Source organism: Pimephales promelas, chromosome 4 (genome assembly GCF_988280905.1).
Source record: "Pimephales promelas chromosome 4, fPimPro1.hap1.1, whole genome shotgun sequence".
In the NCBI taxonomy this organism is placed as follows: domain Eukaryota; kingdom Metazoa; phylum Chordata; class Actinopteri; order Cypriniformes; family Leuciscidae; genus Pimephales; species Pimephales promelas.
This window is the reverse complement of record NC_142772.1, coordinates 41,812,599-41,831,039: the sequence shown is the minus strand read 5'-3', so window position 1 is coordinate 41,831,039 and position 18,441 is coordinate 41,812,599. Positions and strand designations below refer to the sequence as shown.

Here is an 18,441-nt window from a genome sequence, read left to right as displayed (position 1 = left end):
ATGGCAAAAGCACAACAAAATTATTCAAACTTAAACAAAAATGTAAATAAAATTATAAAATATAAAAAAATAAATTTCTAAATATTTTTTAATATAATAGCATTTAAAGAATACACTTAAAAAATGAATCAAATATTCAATTAAAATACACACAGATTATTCAATTAAATTTTAATTGGAAATATTAATTGAAATATGTAAATGTAACCACTCCTTTGTAACCACATACTTGTACATGTAAACTCTAAAAAATGCTGGGTTGTTTCAACCCAAATTTGGGTCAAATATGGGCAAACCCAAATGTTGGGTTAAAAATGTAATTAAAAAATTTACAGTGGAAAGTGAAAGTTGAAGTTGGGTTAAAATTTTTAACCCAATATTTGGGTTTGTCCATATTTGACCCAAATTTGGGTTGAAACAACCCAGCAGAGTGTACGATAACTTTTCCAATTTCAACCCTGATCCTTAATCACAAGGCCACCAGCACTCATGAATTATCTCCAATAACCCTCTTCTGAAGAGTGACAGTTCCACTCTCATCTTGTGCGACGGTAAATACCACTGATATTCTCTTAAGCTCACTAGAACCGCCGATATTGTTCAGAGCAGAAACGATGGTCTCTGGCTTTTTATTGCACATCATATCTCAGCTGTGTTGAGTCATCCGTGCTTTTCACAATTCATATTTTCATTATTGCAGGGCTTGATGGGGGTGATGCAAGAGCGAAAGACGTGTCACAAGTCCGCTGAAGCGAAGAGAGAGACATAATAGCATTCAAGAGAGAGGGAGAAAAACTGACAAAAGGAAGAAGGAAAGAAACACCCAGATAACAAACACAACAACATCAAACGCTGCAGATCTTGGCAAATGCATTTGGCAGAAACAGCGGATAAGCGTGTCTGAGAGGGCCTCTCTCTTTCCCTCTTTCATTCTGTCTCTGTGTGTTATTAAAATAAGGTAATTACAGACATAAATTCAGATGACATCTGCGGCGCGTTTTTTCCTCTTTCTTTTTGCAGAGGATTGTGGGTGTTTCTTTTTTCCAAAATACATTCATAAGTTTCTGTGCCACACCCTGCAGACTCTGCCAGGAACACTTTTAGTCAAAAGCTGAGATACACTTGAGGAGAGGGGGGGTGAAATAATAAAAAGACGTTTTGTTATTTCTAATAAGACAGTCTGTCTTTCTCAATGTTTAAAGGGATAGTTCAGCCAAAACATTTGATTCTGTCATCATTTATTCACCTTCGCCTGTGTGACTCTGGGTCTTCCACAGAACTTTTAATAATAGCCTACGCAGCTGGCTCTTTTTCATGTAGTAACAATGAGTATCATTATGACTCTCTACACTGACCAAAAGTGACAGTAAAGACATTTATAATGTTACAAAAATGTACTGTCACAAGAAATGAAGTCCACATACACAAACCCACACATTGTCCCTCCCTCCCACCACATCAACAGGTTTATTCCACAGACGTAGACTATTCCTCTAGCTGTTGCAACACAAATTCATTAACACATCTACGGTCTTGTCAACACCTAATGCTCTCAAGGGCCGCTCACACTGACAGCAATTTTATTACTGGAGGTCATTCAGTTGGTGGGAGTAGGCGTTCCTATTGCTTGGTGCTTTAATGTATAGTATTGTTTAATGTATTGTCCATGCTGCTGGCCAATGGAGGTCGACGTCTGCACCTGGCGGCCATCTTGTCACAGGCAGCTCGCTCACTCGTAACATTGTGTTTTAATGGTGCATGTACTATTTAAATAACCATAACTTGCTCAATTTTCTACCGATTTTCAAACGGTTTGGTTTGTTATAAACGTCAGAGTTGTAGTTATGACACTGCATACATATGAATAATAAGTGTATAAATAAATAATCATCCAGAATTATAGCCACTTTAATAACGTTTGTAAGAAACCAAACCGTTTGTAAATCCGTCAAGATTTCAACGCCACACTTGCTTTCAAATAGCACTTGCTAGCCTCTCCGAATGCTAAAGAGGAGCCTCGTCTAGCCTCTGAAGGAAATTATTTGGAAGGACCCGTCCTGCCAAGGAAGTATCCTTGACATTGAGAAAAAACGTTTTGTGTATAAATAAATCTCCTGAGCCATCATTGTCTTCATCGTCTAATTTTCTGTCGCCCTATACACTCTTAGAAGAAAAGGTTCTATATAGAATCTTAAAAGGTTTAATCAGCACTACGTATTTGGAACCCCTAAAAGGTTCTATACACTCTTAAAAAAAAGGTTTCTCTGAGTTCTATATAGAACCCTGGGGTTCCGTACTTGGCCAATAGAACCTTTTACCAAAAAAATGGTTCTATATAGAACCATTTTGGAGTTCCATATATGAAGCGCGGGATGGAACCATTTCTGGTTCTAAATAGAACCATTTATTCTAAGAGTGTACATTCTCTGGTATCATTGAACCGATTGGCTATGAGCTACGTACAGTACAGGCGCATTTGATAGACATTTGTAGCACCCAATAATACGGCTCTGAGCATTCACGCCTCAAATACGAGAAAATGAACATGTGGTTTCCAGACCACGTCTCATTCTCAATGATACGTGATCTGGCGTTAGCCAGGCTAGTAGGGGGCGCTATTACACATCTGCTGAATCTCCTGATCAAAACACAAGTGAAGAAGATGCAGAAACTATGATTAATGATATTGATCATATCAAGAGATAAAATTATTCAAATATTCAAATAACTTGAAATGAATTTACATATGAAGAGTTCAGATGCAAAAGCCTCTAAATGCCATTTGAAATTTTCTTCTTTAATGATGATTTTTATCAAACTTGTATATTTAAGTTCAGTAATTTCACTTAAATGGCAATGATAATTACCTATTAATTGTTATTTAAGTGATATTACTGAACTTAAATATACAAGTTTCATAAAAATCATCATTAAAGAAGAAAATTTCAAATGGCATTTAGAGGCTTTTGCATCTGAACTCTTCATATAAATATCTTGCAAATTAAGCATTTATTTAACATTTCTATTTTGAAACTGTCACTTCACATTTGGACACACAGTGCAGTTTAGGTAGAGGAGGGTTTTTAACCTCCAGCAATTATCTAGTTTTAGTGCTGCACTTCACACTTTGGTGTAAAACAGCTATAAAATGACTATATTAAGCATCTGGGGTTTGGTGATTTGTTGGTGAATCATTCAAAAGTCCTCATCCTCTATTCTGTTTTTAGTAATGCGTGTCTGTCAATAATTCAGATACTAAAGTTGTGTTCCTGTTTAGGCAGGCTCCCTCCTGTTACAGACACACTTGTCCAAGCCAGAATACATGTGTTTTGGTTTAACTTTTTTTTTTTTTTTGTACAGTTACAACAGCTGGATCTGCTTCGGAGTGAAATTAATTTGTTGATGTTGTGGATCATTCCACAAAAAACAGACTATTAATATGCTTTCATTTTCTGCTCGGGGGAATTTGACAGTGTAGCTTTGTTTATAAGGCAGGCGTTTCTGACTGAGATTCTGTTTGTGTTATGCCGCACTTTACCCATGACCCTTGTATCTATCATACATTTAGCAGCTGAGATTTACACTGGGAGAGAGAAAAAGTGAAAATCAAAGGGACAAGTCAACGGGGTCGTTCCAAACATCTTGAGTATAAATCTTCGGTTGGAGTACAACATGCAAGGAACACAAACAATACCATCGACCCTTTAACAGGGGGGGGGGGGGGGGGGACTGCTGCGCAACTTCACGGCATATACTTTCCCATGCCGTGCATCTGCAAGCCGGCGACCACATTGCATTAGTCGTGCCGGAGGCCGTGTTACGACACAATTGAGGCAGAGATCAATGCTTTTCACCGCCATGCCCTTCAGGGAGTGACTGCATGCTTAATTAAAGATTGAAGGAGGCGTTCTCAATAGAAATAGAATAATTAAAGGGTTTTCGGAGGCTGGAAAAATTAAACAACAGGAATGAGCAGTGAAAAGAGCTGTATGGATCTCATCTCTCAAACCTCGCTGGACCTGCCCTGGGTCATGAGGTACGGGCGACCCTAAGAATTTAGAGAGACAGAAGAACATATCACCTGCTTTTCTTCTCCTAAAACACAAGAGGGTACCTTAACATCTGCTGAACGTGGAAAAAGAACAGCAATTTGGAGTTTGTACTTTGTTTCGTTAATGAAGACGTCTATAGGACGTTTCCTGTCAGATGTCAAATAGACGTTTAGAATATGTCTTTAAGATGTTTATGATTCGGAATGCATGTAAAACTTCGAATCATTTGGAACGAAATGACTCGAAAAAAGATTCATTCATTTTGATGAACGAATTTAAACGAATCTTTTTTCGAGCCATTTGGAACGAAATGACTCGAATAAAGATTTGTTTATTTTGAGGAACGAGTTCGAACAGGAGAGTCATGAACGTGCATCACAGAACAGAGCAAGGCGAGCATTTGTGCTTATAAAACTTAAACTTTGTTTTTTTTTTTTGAAATGATCGTTTAACTAGATAAGATCCTTATTCATCGTCTGGTGTCAAAGCCCTTTGAAGCTGCAATGAAACTCATTTGAACCGTTTGGTGGCCAGTAAAGTCCATTATATAGAGAAAAATCCTGGAATGTGTTCATCAAAAAATTTCTTGGACATGGACATCTTGGATGACATGGGGGTGAGTAAATTATCAGCAAAAGTTTTTTTAAAAGTGAACTACTCCTTTAAAAGTCGCGTTTTCGCTTTAAATGTCCAATCATTGACAAGTAGGCTCACAGCGAACATTCAGATTTTCGTTGGAGCTGCTGGTAACCCAGAGAGAGCAGTTGTCATGGAAACAACTTCACAAACGGTCTCTTCAACCACACATTATCATTATTTACAATAATGCAAATTATCACAGAAGTATTGAAATAAAAATTCATAGTTTGGATATTAACACTGATGTCTACAGAAGTGATCAAAATCATCTTTTGAAAATAACTTGACGATTTAAATAAAGGTCATATCAATTACATCATTGCACCAGTAGGTGGCGACAAATGCCAGTTAAAAAATGGATTCATTCAAGAGATTTGTTCAAAAACGCTGATTCATCCAGTAATGAAACGAGTCATTGAATCATTCATTCAAACTTTAAAAAAAAGAATTCATTCAAATAAAATATTTTTATAGACTGCAACAATTAACATTTTGTCATGTTTTTGTCACAATCTAGTCAGAATCGTGGGAGAATCATGATCTCTATTTTAGAGAAAAAAATTTGTGAGTCTCGATTTATCCAAAATCATGCATATCTAATACAGTGCAACCAGTCTGATTCCCGAATGATTGATTCTTAAGAGTCATTACTTTTTAGTGAATCAAAAACATAGTCCAAACACTGAAATCCAATTCCCCTACAAATGATTATTGTGAGTCAGTTCCCTTCAGAATCAAACATTTAAAGCTATTGTGTTGTTTATTGTAAGGCTTGTGAGATATGAATATGAGTAGTTACTGAATGGTTGTTCATATGACAGCTAATTAAAGATAAACGTTTTGGAAGTAGCATTGTATAAAAATGACCAAATTAATAAATATATTAAAAAAGAAAAAGAGAATACTACTGTACAAATACTATTTTATTTTTTCTTTAAAAGTACAAAAAAATAATAATTAATGTAATCGGAATAAAAAAAAACGAAATCAAACCCAGAATGATTCAATTCCTTAAATTACTATTAGATCTGTCAGTGTAAATGTGGCACTGAGACCAATCTTCTCATCTGTTATTGCAGGAGGTTAAAGAGCAAATCCAAACATCACTCTGAGCCAACCATCACACACACACACACACACACACACATACACACCCGTGACTGAAAACTTGATTAAAAAGACAAAAAAAATGCACCTTTAACAGATAATGTTGTTGTTCGCTTTAAGAAAATAACCTACAGTAACTGTGAGGAATGCAGCTGGTTCTCTTATGACTCACACTTGACTGTTAACCATCCCAATTATTTGGCACTAAACCTACATGCTGAATATTCACATACTATAAAAATGAAAGTAAACATAGTAACCATCCCAAGTTTATCTGCACACTGAGTGATTCGGATCAGCGCTGATTCTGACATTATATAAATAAACATCAAGTCCGTCCGTTACATACAGAAAGGCTTTTCTACATATCTTTTCTAGATATTATAAACTAATACTTAATTATGTGTGTGTGCGGGTTGGTAAAATGACAAAAAGTCTGCAGAAGGTTAACATGATATCTATTATTCAGAGAACAAAAAACGCCACCAAAACAGAACAAACAAAGGCGAAAATCGACCTCTCTCTACGTGCTGCAAAGATAAGTGTCATTTTGCACATGACAGCGTGCCTAATGGAGATTGGGGCAAATTCTGTTCTTTCATCCCACATTACAAATAGGGAAACAGCCTCAGGTGCATGTACGCGTGTCGATTGTGATGCTACAATTGCTCCGACTGCTTTCTGATTTTACAGCATAACAACTGCCTGGAGCTAAAAAGTCCAACAAATCACCTTTCCATTCATTGGCAAACATTGTGGGCATCGGGGCTTTAGGGCACCACCCAAGACCCAAGACCTATCTAATGATATCCAAGCCGAAACAGAAGCATGCGAATGATTGTACTTGATATGGGCGATGCCCTGAGAGCTGAAGGGAATCTGGGACATGAAAAAAAACAACAGATGGGTTACAAGCCGGTACACACAAACACATTTACGGTAAACCAGACTCAAAGCAGTGAGCCTAACAGAGAAGACAACTGGCTATGACAAAAGCTGTCCTAAATTTGCCTGCCGTCCAAGACAGCCTCAGCCCAGAGGGGCATTAGTTGGGTGGGCTTTGTTAGCTCCACTCGGGCACAGAGATACTGGGCGTCCAGACAGATTAATGGGTGTATGGCTCTTTTGGGAAATGGGTCAGTGAGTGCAGTTGTACTGGACAGTGAATACGGAGATGGAGGAAACTTATAGTCACGCACCACCAGCCAGAGATGGGAAGCAGGCCTTAACAAACCACCATAGAACAGGAGTGGATGTGATTGGGGAAAAAAGATCAAATTGATGGGATTGCCATAAACAACAATCCTAACTAGATTTTAATTAAAGATTCTCTCTCTCTCTCTCATATATACATATACACAGTATTTATCAGAAAAAAGGCACAAAAGCTGTCCCTTTTCAAAAGGTAAACTTTTGTCCATTTCAGGTGCTAATATGCACATTTTAGGTTCTAATAAGTACATTTTAGGTGTTAATTTGTACATTTTAGGTGATAATATGTATATATACATAAAAATATATAAATAAATATGTATTGGACAATGAAACTGAAACACTGGCCAATGTTGGAGGTTTCACATCTATATGCCTGGCGGCCAATCTTCAGAGTGAAGCACGGGTGGATCAGTGATGGTTTGAGCTCCAATATCATGACAATCCTGATTGTATTTGATGGACACGACACTGCCGAGGACTACCAAACCCTTCTGGAGGATCATGAGCACCTGATGCTCACACCGCTCAAACCGCATGATCATGCACCAACACACACAGCAAGACTTGTGACAGAAGGGTTTGATGAAGATGAAAGTGACGTTGAACATCTCCCATGGTCTGCACAGTCACCAGATCTGAATATTATTGAGGTGTTTTGGAGGAGCGAGTCCACCAGCATCATATAGTGACCTAGACACTGTTCTGGAAGAGGAACGGCTCATAATCCCTCTGGTCACTGTGAAGGACTTCTATCTGTAAATTGGTGCTGTATTTGGATGCAAAATGAGGCCCTCACCATTCTAACAAATTATTGTGTAGTAAAACCAGGTGTTTCAGTTTTTTTGTCCAACCCCTGTACATTTTAAGTGTTAATATGTACATTTTCGGTACTAATATGTACATTTTAGGTGCTAATATGTCCATTTCAGGAGCTAACATGTCCATTTTAGGTGCTAATATGTACATTTTAGGTCCTAATATGTCCATTTCAGGAGCTAATATGTACATTTTAGGTCCTAATATGTACATTTTGGGTGCTAACATGTCCATTTTAGGTGCTAATATGTCTATTTTAGGTCATAACAAGTACATTTTAGGTGCTAATATGTACATTTTAGGTGCTAATATGTCTATTTTAGGTCCCAATATGTACATTTTAGGTGCTAATATGTCCATTTTAGGTGCTAATATGTCTATTTTAGGTCGTAATATGTACATTTTAGGTCCTAATATGTCCATTTCAGGAGCTAATATGTACATTTTAGGTCCTAATATGTCCATTTTAGGTGCTAATATGTCTATTTTAGGTGGTAATATGTACCACTAAGGTACCAATATGCAGCCCTTTGGGTACAAAAGTGTACCTTTTGAAAAGGTACAGACCCAGTGATAGCTTTTGTACCTTTTTTTCTGAGAGTGTATACAGTCAATAATAACATTATCCAGAATGGTGATCTTTTTCTTTAATCTTCTGCAATTTCTTTAATCTTCTGCAGAAATCATTATGATAAGCTGAATTTGTAATCAAGAAACATTCAATTTCTATAGGACCATAACACAATAAGAAACATGAATTGAACAGAATATACGTTCCCTCATATGCACGCGTACCTGGAGGATACACTTTAGTTTGCATCAACTTAAACAGAATATAACTTTGGAGCTGCAGATTTGCCAAAACATGGTACATTAAGCTTGAATTTCTCCAGTGTCATCCATACATTTTTTTTTTTCTAATTAATTGAGCTAAATTAACATGCTAATTTGACTGTCTTCATTTACACATTTACTTGTCATGATTGATATGGCTGTAGAATCACACATGTAAGTGAACTTCAGACTGATCTCTAACTACTGAGATTGTTTCCTGGTGTATGTCACAGCTGTTAAGTTTTGTATTCATGCTCTACCCATCCTGTGATACTGTGTGCCAGCTCTTGTTTATTGGGTGTGATTAGTGAGAAGAAACTGAGGAGCTGGGGATATCAGATTACACACACACACACACACACACACACACACACACACATTCTCTTTCTCTGCCAGTACAATAGAAAACACATAGTGAGATTATACAAATCTGACAGACAGAAAAATGGGTTTGCATTTGTATGCACATGCACACACGCCCTCGAGACATGCACAGAAAGACTTACACTATTCACTAAAACCAAGAAAGAAAGAGAAGTCTGCACTGATTATATGAAATAATACTGCAAACAAATACATTGATAATCTGAACCCTATAAATCTGAGGTAAACACGTACTTTCAACACACAGTACACTCTATGGATGGAAAATGCAAAAAAGTCAAGTGATGACAAGCACTGCAAACATATCTGTGCATGCTGGGACAGTGTGATTTCTGATGGAGCAATTAAGAGTCCTTTCCAAAAATGCGGTTTCGCACATCAGTTTTATAATCCAGATGATGGGAACTTAAAAGTTTTTGGGCAGGTTCCTGCTTTAACTTGTGCTCATTGTTGATTCGATGTTATTTTCCCCACTTTAAACACTTACTTTGGCAGGACGGAATATCACAGTATTTCCAGTAGATTCCGTCTTCAAGATCTGCGATGTAACACCATGGCCGGACATCTCCATCTGGGTTCCTGTGCGAGAAAGAGGCTAGTTTACAACTGCAAAATTGAACCAAATTAGTTCACATCAACAACAATCAAGTTTCATGAATTTTTCATGATTTTATGTATATTAGAGTTTTAATTGGTTTACATGTTGTCTTAGTCATTTTAGTCCATTTTATTTCTCTTATCTATTTTATGTGTGTATGTCTTTAAATGATTATGAGGCTTCCTGTCATGTGAGCGATCACCTGACATGAAACAGGAAGTTGCCAGGATAAAAGAGGCAGCATGGCAAACCAACAAGTTCAGAATATAGGAAGAGTGAACAAGGAAATAAATATTTATTTAATTTTCTAAAGAGGACTGGACTGGAAATATGAATATGAGTATGAAATGACAAACAAACAAACAACAACTTTAGAGTAGTTAGAATGTTGATATATTACTAGGATGCGATTATAAAGAAATGGACCATGATGAACATATTTAGAAAGTTAGTGAACACTGTTTTGTTTTCAGACAGTTTAATATAGACCATTTTGCAAGATGTAAACAACACTGGTCCAGACCCAGATAGCAAACTGACATTGAATCAACGTGGAAATATGACATCGAAACAACGTTGATCTGACATTGTTTTGCTCATCGAATTAACGTTGAACCAACGTCAGACGCGTCATTCTTTCAAAACTAACGGAAAATCAACTTGAAATCAACGCGTTGTTTCAACGTTATGAAAGCAAACCAATTTTCGATTTTCATTTAGCTTTGAAGAATGCCGCGTCTGACGTTGGTTCAACGTTAATTCGATGAGCAAAATCAACGTTGTTTCAATGTCATGAGAGACGTCGTTTCCACGTTGATTCAATGTCAGTTTGCTATCTGGGGAAACACTTCCTGTTTCAGTTTGTAACTGTTTTCTTTATTTCACATGTAAAGAAAACATCTTAAAGATGTTTGTTTAACTTTTTGATTAAGTTTTATATGTTCTGTTGGTTGTATTTTATACTAGCTTTTATGTAGAGTTAAAAAAACTGAAACAGGAAGTGCTTCTGGACCAGTTTTGTTTACATCTTGCAAAATGGTCTATAACTTTCAAAAAAGTCAGGAAGTTTCAAGAACACAATTCAATGATGATTCAAATGAATCAATGAATTTTTAATAAACCTGATAATTAAAATAAACAGTCTGAATGATTCAGACTATCAAATCTGAGAAAGAGAAAAAGTTCAACATTTTTAAGATATAATATAAATATGCAATATAATTTGACATAAAAAAAGTGAACTACACTAACGTTCAAGTCTTATTTCTTATGTTCACCAAGGCTGCATTAATCTGACGAACAATTTAAGTAAAAATAGTAATATTGTGAAATATTCCTACAATTTAAAAATTTCCAGCAGCAATTTGTGCTCAGGAAGCAATTCTTATCAATGTTGAAAACTGCTTAATATTAGCTTAACATTAAAAGTCCTTTGGTGAATAGAAAGTTCAAAAGAACAGCATTTATTTGAAATAGATTTTTGTTTATGAAAATGTAAAAGTCTTTACTGTCAATTTTGATCAATGACATGCATCGTTGCTTGCTACTGACTCCAAATGGTACTGGTAGTGTACCTTGAAAACAGCTGAGAAATTGTCACGGCATATTAAAAAATGTTAATTTAGTCGCATCACTGCCTTTAGTTAGTTACTGCATGTAATTTAGCTCAAGCGTAGCTGTCACCGAAGAGAAAAGCCTTTTCATGGGTTGTCAGTCAGACAGAAACACCCCCTACAGCGGGAACCTATGTGCTTTATTGAGCCTCTTTCTCTCCCCCTGCCCTGTCCATCCAAGCATGTCCACCTTCAGGTCTGCGTCTACGCGAGGGCCCAGGGAAGGGCTTTGTTCATTTCCAGACAGTGACCTGCGGAGTTCTCCGGCTTTGTCTGCTTCAAAACCCCTTTAAGCTCTCCGGTGCGTACTTTAAACCTTGATGCCCAAACCCCAAAAAGCCTTCAAAACCGAGTATTGATTACAGCCGCACAGCTAGACGAGACAGTGATTGGTTGATTTCTTTTTGAACCAGAACATTCATCATAAAACAACCCGGCCGAATGCCCCTTCACGTGCGCTACGGGTGCCCGCGCCGTCAGAAATAACGATAATTGCGAGAAAGGCTATTCTTCTTGTCTTTAAGGAGCCACAATTCAACATCTCGAGCTCAACCCCGAGGCGACAGCTATCTGATTTCAGCCATTGTGCGGTGGAATCAAAAGGGCGTGCCACGGTCTTTTCTTCCCCCATCAAAAACACTTTCCAGCTTCTCTTCTTTTCTCTTTACAACAGGAAAGTGTATTGAGTGAAGCGTCTTTTCATGTGCTTTCTTTTTTGTGTCCGGGGGAAACTTAACCTCACGTTGGAGTCAGTTAAACATCTCCCATTTTTCCCTACTTTTTTTTTCTTCCCCTTTTCTGTTGAGGAGAATGAGATCTGGCCTGCTAACAAACCAGTCTCGATTTGGAGCGGTGTGTGTATTTCGACCATCAAGTTCGACAAACCCCTCCAGCCTGATGGGATTTTCATTATGACTCAGTCAAGTATAATGGGTTTTTTTTGCATAGGTTTTTTTTTTTTTTTTTTTTTTGAATAATGTATTCTCCTCTTTAGGAAAGACACCTGTTTGGAGTTGAAGACTTGAGGGCAATTGAGGTTCAATGGAGGAGATTAGATTATAAGAGGAATCTTTCCCGTTGGCAGACACACATAAACACACTCATACACTGTGCCAGGTTTCTATATGGCTTTATCTGATCCAGTCTGCCTCTGGGGTCACATGGGGAGCACTTAAAGGAACAGTGCACCCAAAACCGAATATTCGGTCATCATTTAGTCACCATCATATTGTTCCAAACCCACGGAACATTTGATCTTCTGTGGAACTCAAAAGGTGACATTTTGAAGAATAGCTTTGGAAACTCTTTTTAATGAAAGTGAATGAGAACTGGGGCCAGCCAAGCTACAAAATGACAAAAAAAGCACCATAAAAGTGGCTGATACAACTTTAATTTAATTCAAAATGTAATTGTTCATCGCTAACAACACTCCTTCTCATGAACGTGCCAAGAAACAATCTCCAAAAATGTGATCAAAATGTTCTTATTTTTAATATTTTTTTCATGACTTTGACTTTTCTGGTTCTTGAGTTCAACTCAGTAACTCAAAGGAGTGTTGGCAACTGTTAGAAGCTCACTGGAGGGGAAGATTATGAGTAATTAACTTAAATTCTGATTGCAGAATACAAAATTAGACTGGCTGAATGGGGACTACAGTTTTCAAGTTTCAAAAAGGACTCCAAATTACCATGCAAGTACCATAAATGTAATTCAAATGACTCGTGTCTAAGCAACTGACTAACTGACACAAAACTATTGCATGTGCACTAGTAAACTAATCTTGAAATTAATCTATCTGTTTAAACTCTAATCACTCCCCTCCTTCCCTCAATGGTTAGAGAAAAGCACAGCCACAGAGAATGCTGGGGTGAAGTACCATGCCAGAAATAATAGGTGGCTTTGATCACCAAACACAGGTCTGTTTGCCCTCAGGACTCGAAATGTGTGGACGTGTGTGTGCAAAAGTGTACTTTATGATGCTAAGTGTGTGTGTCCGCTTAAGCCTGCAGGGTCAAGTGCCTTCAGAAAATGAGTGTAGAATCTCAGGGCCTTTCATGTGTTACCGTAACGATGGGATCATCATCTGTCCGGGCTGGTTAATGGGATGGGGGATTACCCCTTCCTTTAGAGATTTATAAACTTTAGAACTGCCCCAAGGAAACAACCAATGAGTTCTCATATTCTAATTAATTGTAAATACACAATTTTATACTGTTAACACAGTAAGACTACAGTGAAAATCTGGGATTCGCAATCTAAAATCTGGAAAAAATAAATAAATAAACAATAAAATATGATGGTGTGCGAGACAGAAATTCTGCACTATTTAGGTCTGAAATCAAATTTGTGACACCGACCAAGTCTCTGTACAAATGGTCAGATGTTCATGCTTCCGGTGTTCTTTAGAACGGCACAAAAGAGAGAAAAATTGTGAAATTGTTTTTCACTCAATTTGTCCTTCTGACAATATAATTGGAAAAGTAAATACAAAGTTCTGTCATGAAACTCTAGAGGGTACAAGCTGATCGTTCCTCAACTCAATTTGCTTGCAATCACATCATTCTCCACAGCTAAATGGGTATATGGGTAATTCATGTACTATATTGTACATCATGTCTTACTGGCTCAAACAGCATGTGTATGTATTGAACCACCACTAAACTTACTTAAAATGGACCATGAACCTATTTTCTTCTAGAAAAAGTACAGTAGAAATAAACTTTGTTGCATTATTTCCTGTTATCACTGTAAAGCTGCTTTGAAACAATCTGTATTGTGAAAGGCACTATATAAATGAAGATGACTTAACTATTGGCAGTAGCAAATTCCACCAAGACCAAACATATCAACATTGTCATATCCATCACCATGCCAAACACTCAGAGAGTTGTCATATTTGTATAAAAAAATAGAAGCATTTTATTAGTGGTCTTTTGGATTCTTTCTTTCTTAATTAATTTCATAATTGTGGACAGTAATGATATGGAAAGCAAACAGTCTCCTGCTATCTCTAAGATATTTTCCATGAGCAAAATTCCCCAGGAAAGCATGTTTCTCCAGTGTTTCAGAACATATCTCAACAATGTCTCAAGCTCTGCTGAAATCTGCCAATATAGCTGCAGTCAAAGTCTGCAATTAATATTATGGACTAAAACGTTTCTCATTAAACTATTCTAAGACCAAATTATGCCATATGAGTTATGGCCACCATCTCAAACCATCTCTTACAGAAGAAAGTCATACTCAGGTTGGAATGATTTGAGAATGAACAAATTATGATCGAATTTTCATTTTTGGGTGAACCATCCCCTACAGTTCCAAACTCTTACTAAAAACACCTGAGACCAAGTTCAGCATTACTGGCCATATGAACTGAGAGAAAACCAGCTGTTATTGTCTGGCTTGCGTTCAAAAGATTTTCCTTAATAAGAAAATCTTTTGAACGCTTTCCATGCACCATAATCATAAAATTTATGATAAACTTTTACAACTCTGGCACAGGGCTATTCATAAAACAAACCTATGATTCTTTAACAACAAAAGCATGATCTACAGTTATCATGGCAAGAAGGCAGAAGCTTCAGGGTGGATACAGACAGACAGGTTACACACACAATAACATAACCAAGAACGTACAGGACAGACTGGGCAGAAGGAAACTAAATATAGATACAAACTAACAATAACGAGGTGAGGACAGGTGACACGGATGATGACGAAGAACAGGTTGGGGATTGAGGGAGTGATTCCAGGTGTGGAGACAATAAGGATTCTGGGAAGTGTAGTGAAGACAAAGACAGACTGGTGCAGTCGAATACTGTGACAATAGCAGGGAAAGGCTGAAAATAGCTTTTTCTTGAACGCCAACTTCAGCCACACTATTAGCCCTCTGCAGCTAACCAGTATCCAAAGCAAATATGAGCACGGGAAATTTGCCTAATACGCTCAGAGCTGTGCTTGGTCAACATGGCAAACATATGCTACAGCAGGAATGAAACTCAAGCATGAGCCTGTACAAGTGCTGACACTTCTAAATCAAATAAAAATGACAAAACAGGCAATTAGACAATCATGTCCTTTTGTAATGTAGCTAACATAGTTATTTTATGCAGCTTTAAAATGGGGCCGAGTTAGGACTTGTTCGACAAACAGTAATACAGTTTTTTTTATTCGCTTTGGTACTATTTTCACAAGTAAGGTGTACATTTTCAAAACTCTTAGTGCTAATATCACAACAGATCATCAAAAGTGCACTTTTTTCAAACATTTCATCATGTTTTCAACTGTGTTAGTACAATTCACACAATCACAAAGTATCCTTTTCACAACACAAAATAAGTGTTTCATCTACATTATTGTTTCATTCACAGTAACTGCCTTTCATAAAGCTCTTACTATCAAACTTTTGATTTGCATCTCTTTTTGTTCAGTTTAATACTTTTGTCTATTATTTAATCCAACAGATCTTAATGGTTAATCAATTAATCATTTGGTAAACCTATAGATTTTCATTTCAGCAATATACAGTATATGGATTTTGAGAACTACAGAAATAAAATGTGTGTTTGTATGAATATTTAAATTACATGTAACCAGTAACCACACATGATGAATACTCGTTATAGCTATTTTTTTTTCACAATTTTTTTCACAGTCTGACCACAATTGGCCACTATGTACTGTAATGTGTGCACTAAATGTTATGTTTTGTTCTTCTTTAGTTACATTTCATTATAGAAAGTATACCTATATTACAATTATATTTGAAAAATAAAAACTATAATTTGCCTAAATGATTGTAAAGGATGTTTTCATTGATCCTTCATTTGTAGGCCTATATATGATGGATATTTGGAAATTATAGATTATGTAAATGTTGGGTACTGTAAGTGTATTGCCTAATGTTACAGTAAAACTGTGTAATCTGTCTTTTATGGTACTGTAGCATATTCATTTCAGCACTTCTAAGGCCGATTTGAAACATGTATCTTGCATTGTTTGCTGTTGGATGAACTGATTGTTAAAAGTACTAAACTGAAAGAAGATCATATTGTTGTGTTTCAGTGATTAAACCAAATGTTCTCATTACATATTACAATAATCTTGTGTTTGAAATAATTATTATGTGGACTGAAAACATGTGCAACTGACTGAAAGCATTACATCAGGTTTTGAAAGAATGACTAGCTGCGTTACAAGTGTGATCAGTTTGGATTTTTGTACTAAGAGTTTTGAAAATGTACACCTTACTTGTGAAAATAGTACCAAAGCGAATAAAAAAAACTGTAATTCGAGATGCACGTCCAACACTTTTGAGACTGTTTGGTTGTCAGAATCTATTGTATCTATATCACACACAGACACTCTTGCGGCATTACGCGTTGATTCAACCACAACAATTCAAGCCTGCCTCACTGAACTGACACCTGAAAGTGGCTAACAAACCACTCAAGAAAACAACAGTGATGCCACAAATGCATAACGATTGCTTGCACTTTCGCTCTTGACAGATTGAGGATTGAAAATTAAACTTTAAAGTTTCTCTGGGAAATAAGATACAAAGCAGCAAAAAAATAACCGGCCTATAATTGATATACCATTGATTTACACTGAATACAGAGAAAATATCATTATTCACAACATTGACTACTTTGATTTATGTATATTTGCTACTGTTTATACAACCATCCTTAATCTGTATAGTATTGACGTTGATGATGTTGTCAATGAAATGGTGATTGTCCTGGAAAATGTCCTCCTGTGTTGCTATATTGTTTTTTATGATGAACAGTGTCAGATGTTTCTTTTTAATATGTGGCTGTCGAATTGGAAGCCCATTTTAGAAATAGAGCACATAATTCTATTAGCACTTGGCTAATCTTTATTCTCAATTCTACTGTAACTAGTGCCTGTACTATTAAGTACTTTATGTATTTCGGTTTTATATTTTTGTTTGTCCTGTGTCTACGTATGTCTTGCTGCAAACCAAATCACCCTAAGGGGACAAATAAAAAGTTTAACTAATTAACGAACTAACTAACTAACTAACTAACTATATTTATGTAAAACAGTATTTACATGGTACTTTAGAGAACACCGTGGAACATGTCCAATAAGTCAGGGCATTACAATTGTCCCACAACTGTCCCACTTGTGATGGGACGTTTAGTATTTATTATATATGTCTATTGTGATTATTTTGAATGGGTCATTGAGGGAGTCAGTTTTGAACTCAGTAACGGCTCTGAATGAGTCACTGCGAGAGTCTGATTCCAAACGATAATTCACCAGCGACTTTAAACCTATTTTTGTAAATCTTTATGACGAACCAGTTCATAAGAGTCATTTGTTATTGAATCGACCATCAAAATTCACACTGTTTTCATTTCCCTGTGATATGACATGAAACAGCATACGGATGGATACAGTTTTCCCGACTAGATTTCAAATTATTGTAGCACATTTTGATATCATACTGCATTTGCAACCATTCTGGAGCCCTGCGTGGTATGTTTTGGTGCTAACAAATGCATGAATGGATAGAATATAAGCATCTGCAAAATAAATAGTATAAACACACAATCTTTTTCTAGAACTGGGATTTACCTTAAAACCCGGATTAAACAATGCTATTTGTGTACTATTAAAGTTAAGTACCGTTTATGATTGCTCTTTCTGTAAGGTGTAGAAACAGGTGAACAGGTCTGAGAGGAAGCTTATGAGTTGTAGACCTTTCCGTCTAAATCTCTAACATTCATTGCTCCTTTTATTCACAATTAATGGGACGTTTCCTCTCTGCCCCATCTCTAAATGTTTTCATAGCTATTTTACAGCACACAATAAAGATGAAATGTGAGGGATATTATAGACTTGGCACCTCCATTTCTCTCTCTCTCTCTCTCTCTCTCTCTCTCTCTGGCTCTCTCAACATAACAAGACTGCAGTTCTTTCTTTCAAGTCAAATGGCGTGTAGACAAGCTAACAAAGAGATGCAAAACGTTTATGACATCATTCAAGAAACACACACACATACACACACTTGCAGCTTTCCAGAAGCATTCCTCTCTTACAAGTAATTGAAACTATAAAAACATTCACTACACAAATAACAGTTGTCATATTGTTTAAAACATACACCTGTCTCATTTTCCCTGACTCTTTTTAACGCTTAAAAATGTATGTA

General features: G+C 36.6%; 1 protein-coding gene across 3 annotated transcripts in view; it reads right to left on the bottom strand.

Moving 5' to 3' along the window:
* The window catches only part of kremen1 (kringle containing transmembrane protein 1), a 70,222-nt gene that overhangs the window by 12,053 nt on the left and 39,728 nt on the right, over positions 1 to 18,441 (bottom strand). For all 3 annotated transcript variants that reach the window (XM_089130534.1, XM_089130535.1, XM_089130536.1), the window contains exon 3: positions 9,535 to 9,626. In XM_089130534.1, the coding sequence (XP_088986660.1) occupies positions 9,535 to 9,626 (92 nt within the window). The remainder of the gene's footprint in view (positions 1 to 9,534; positions 9,627 to 18,441) is intronic.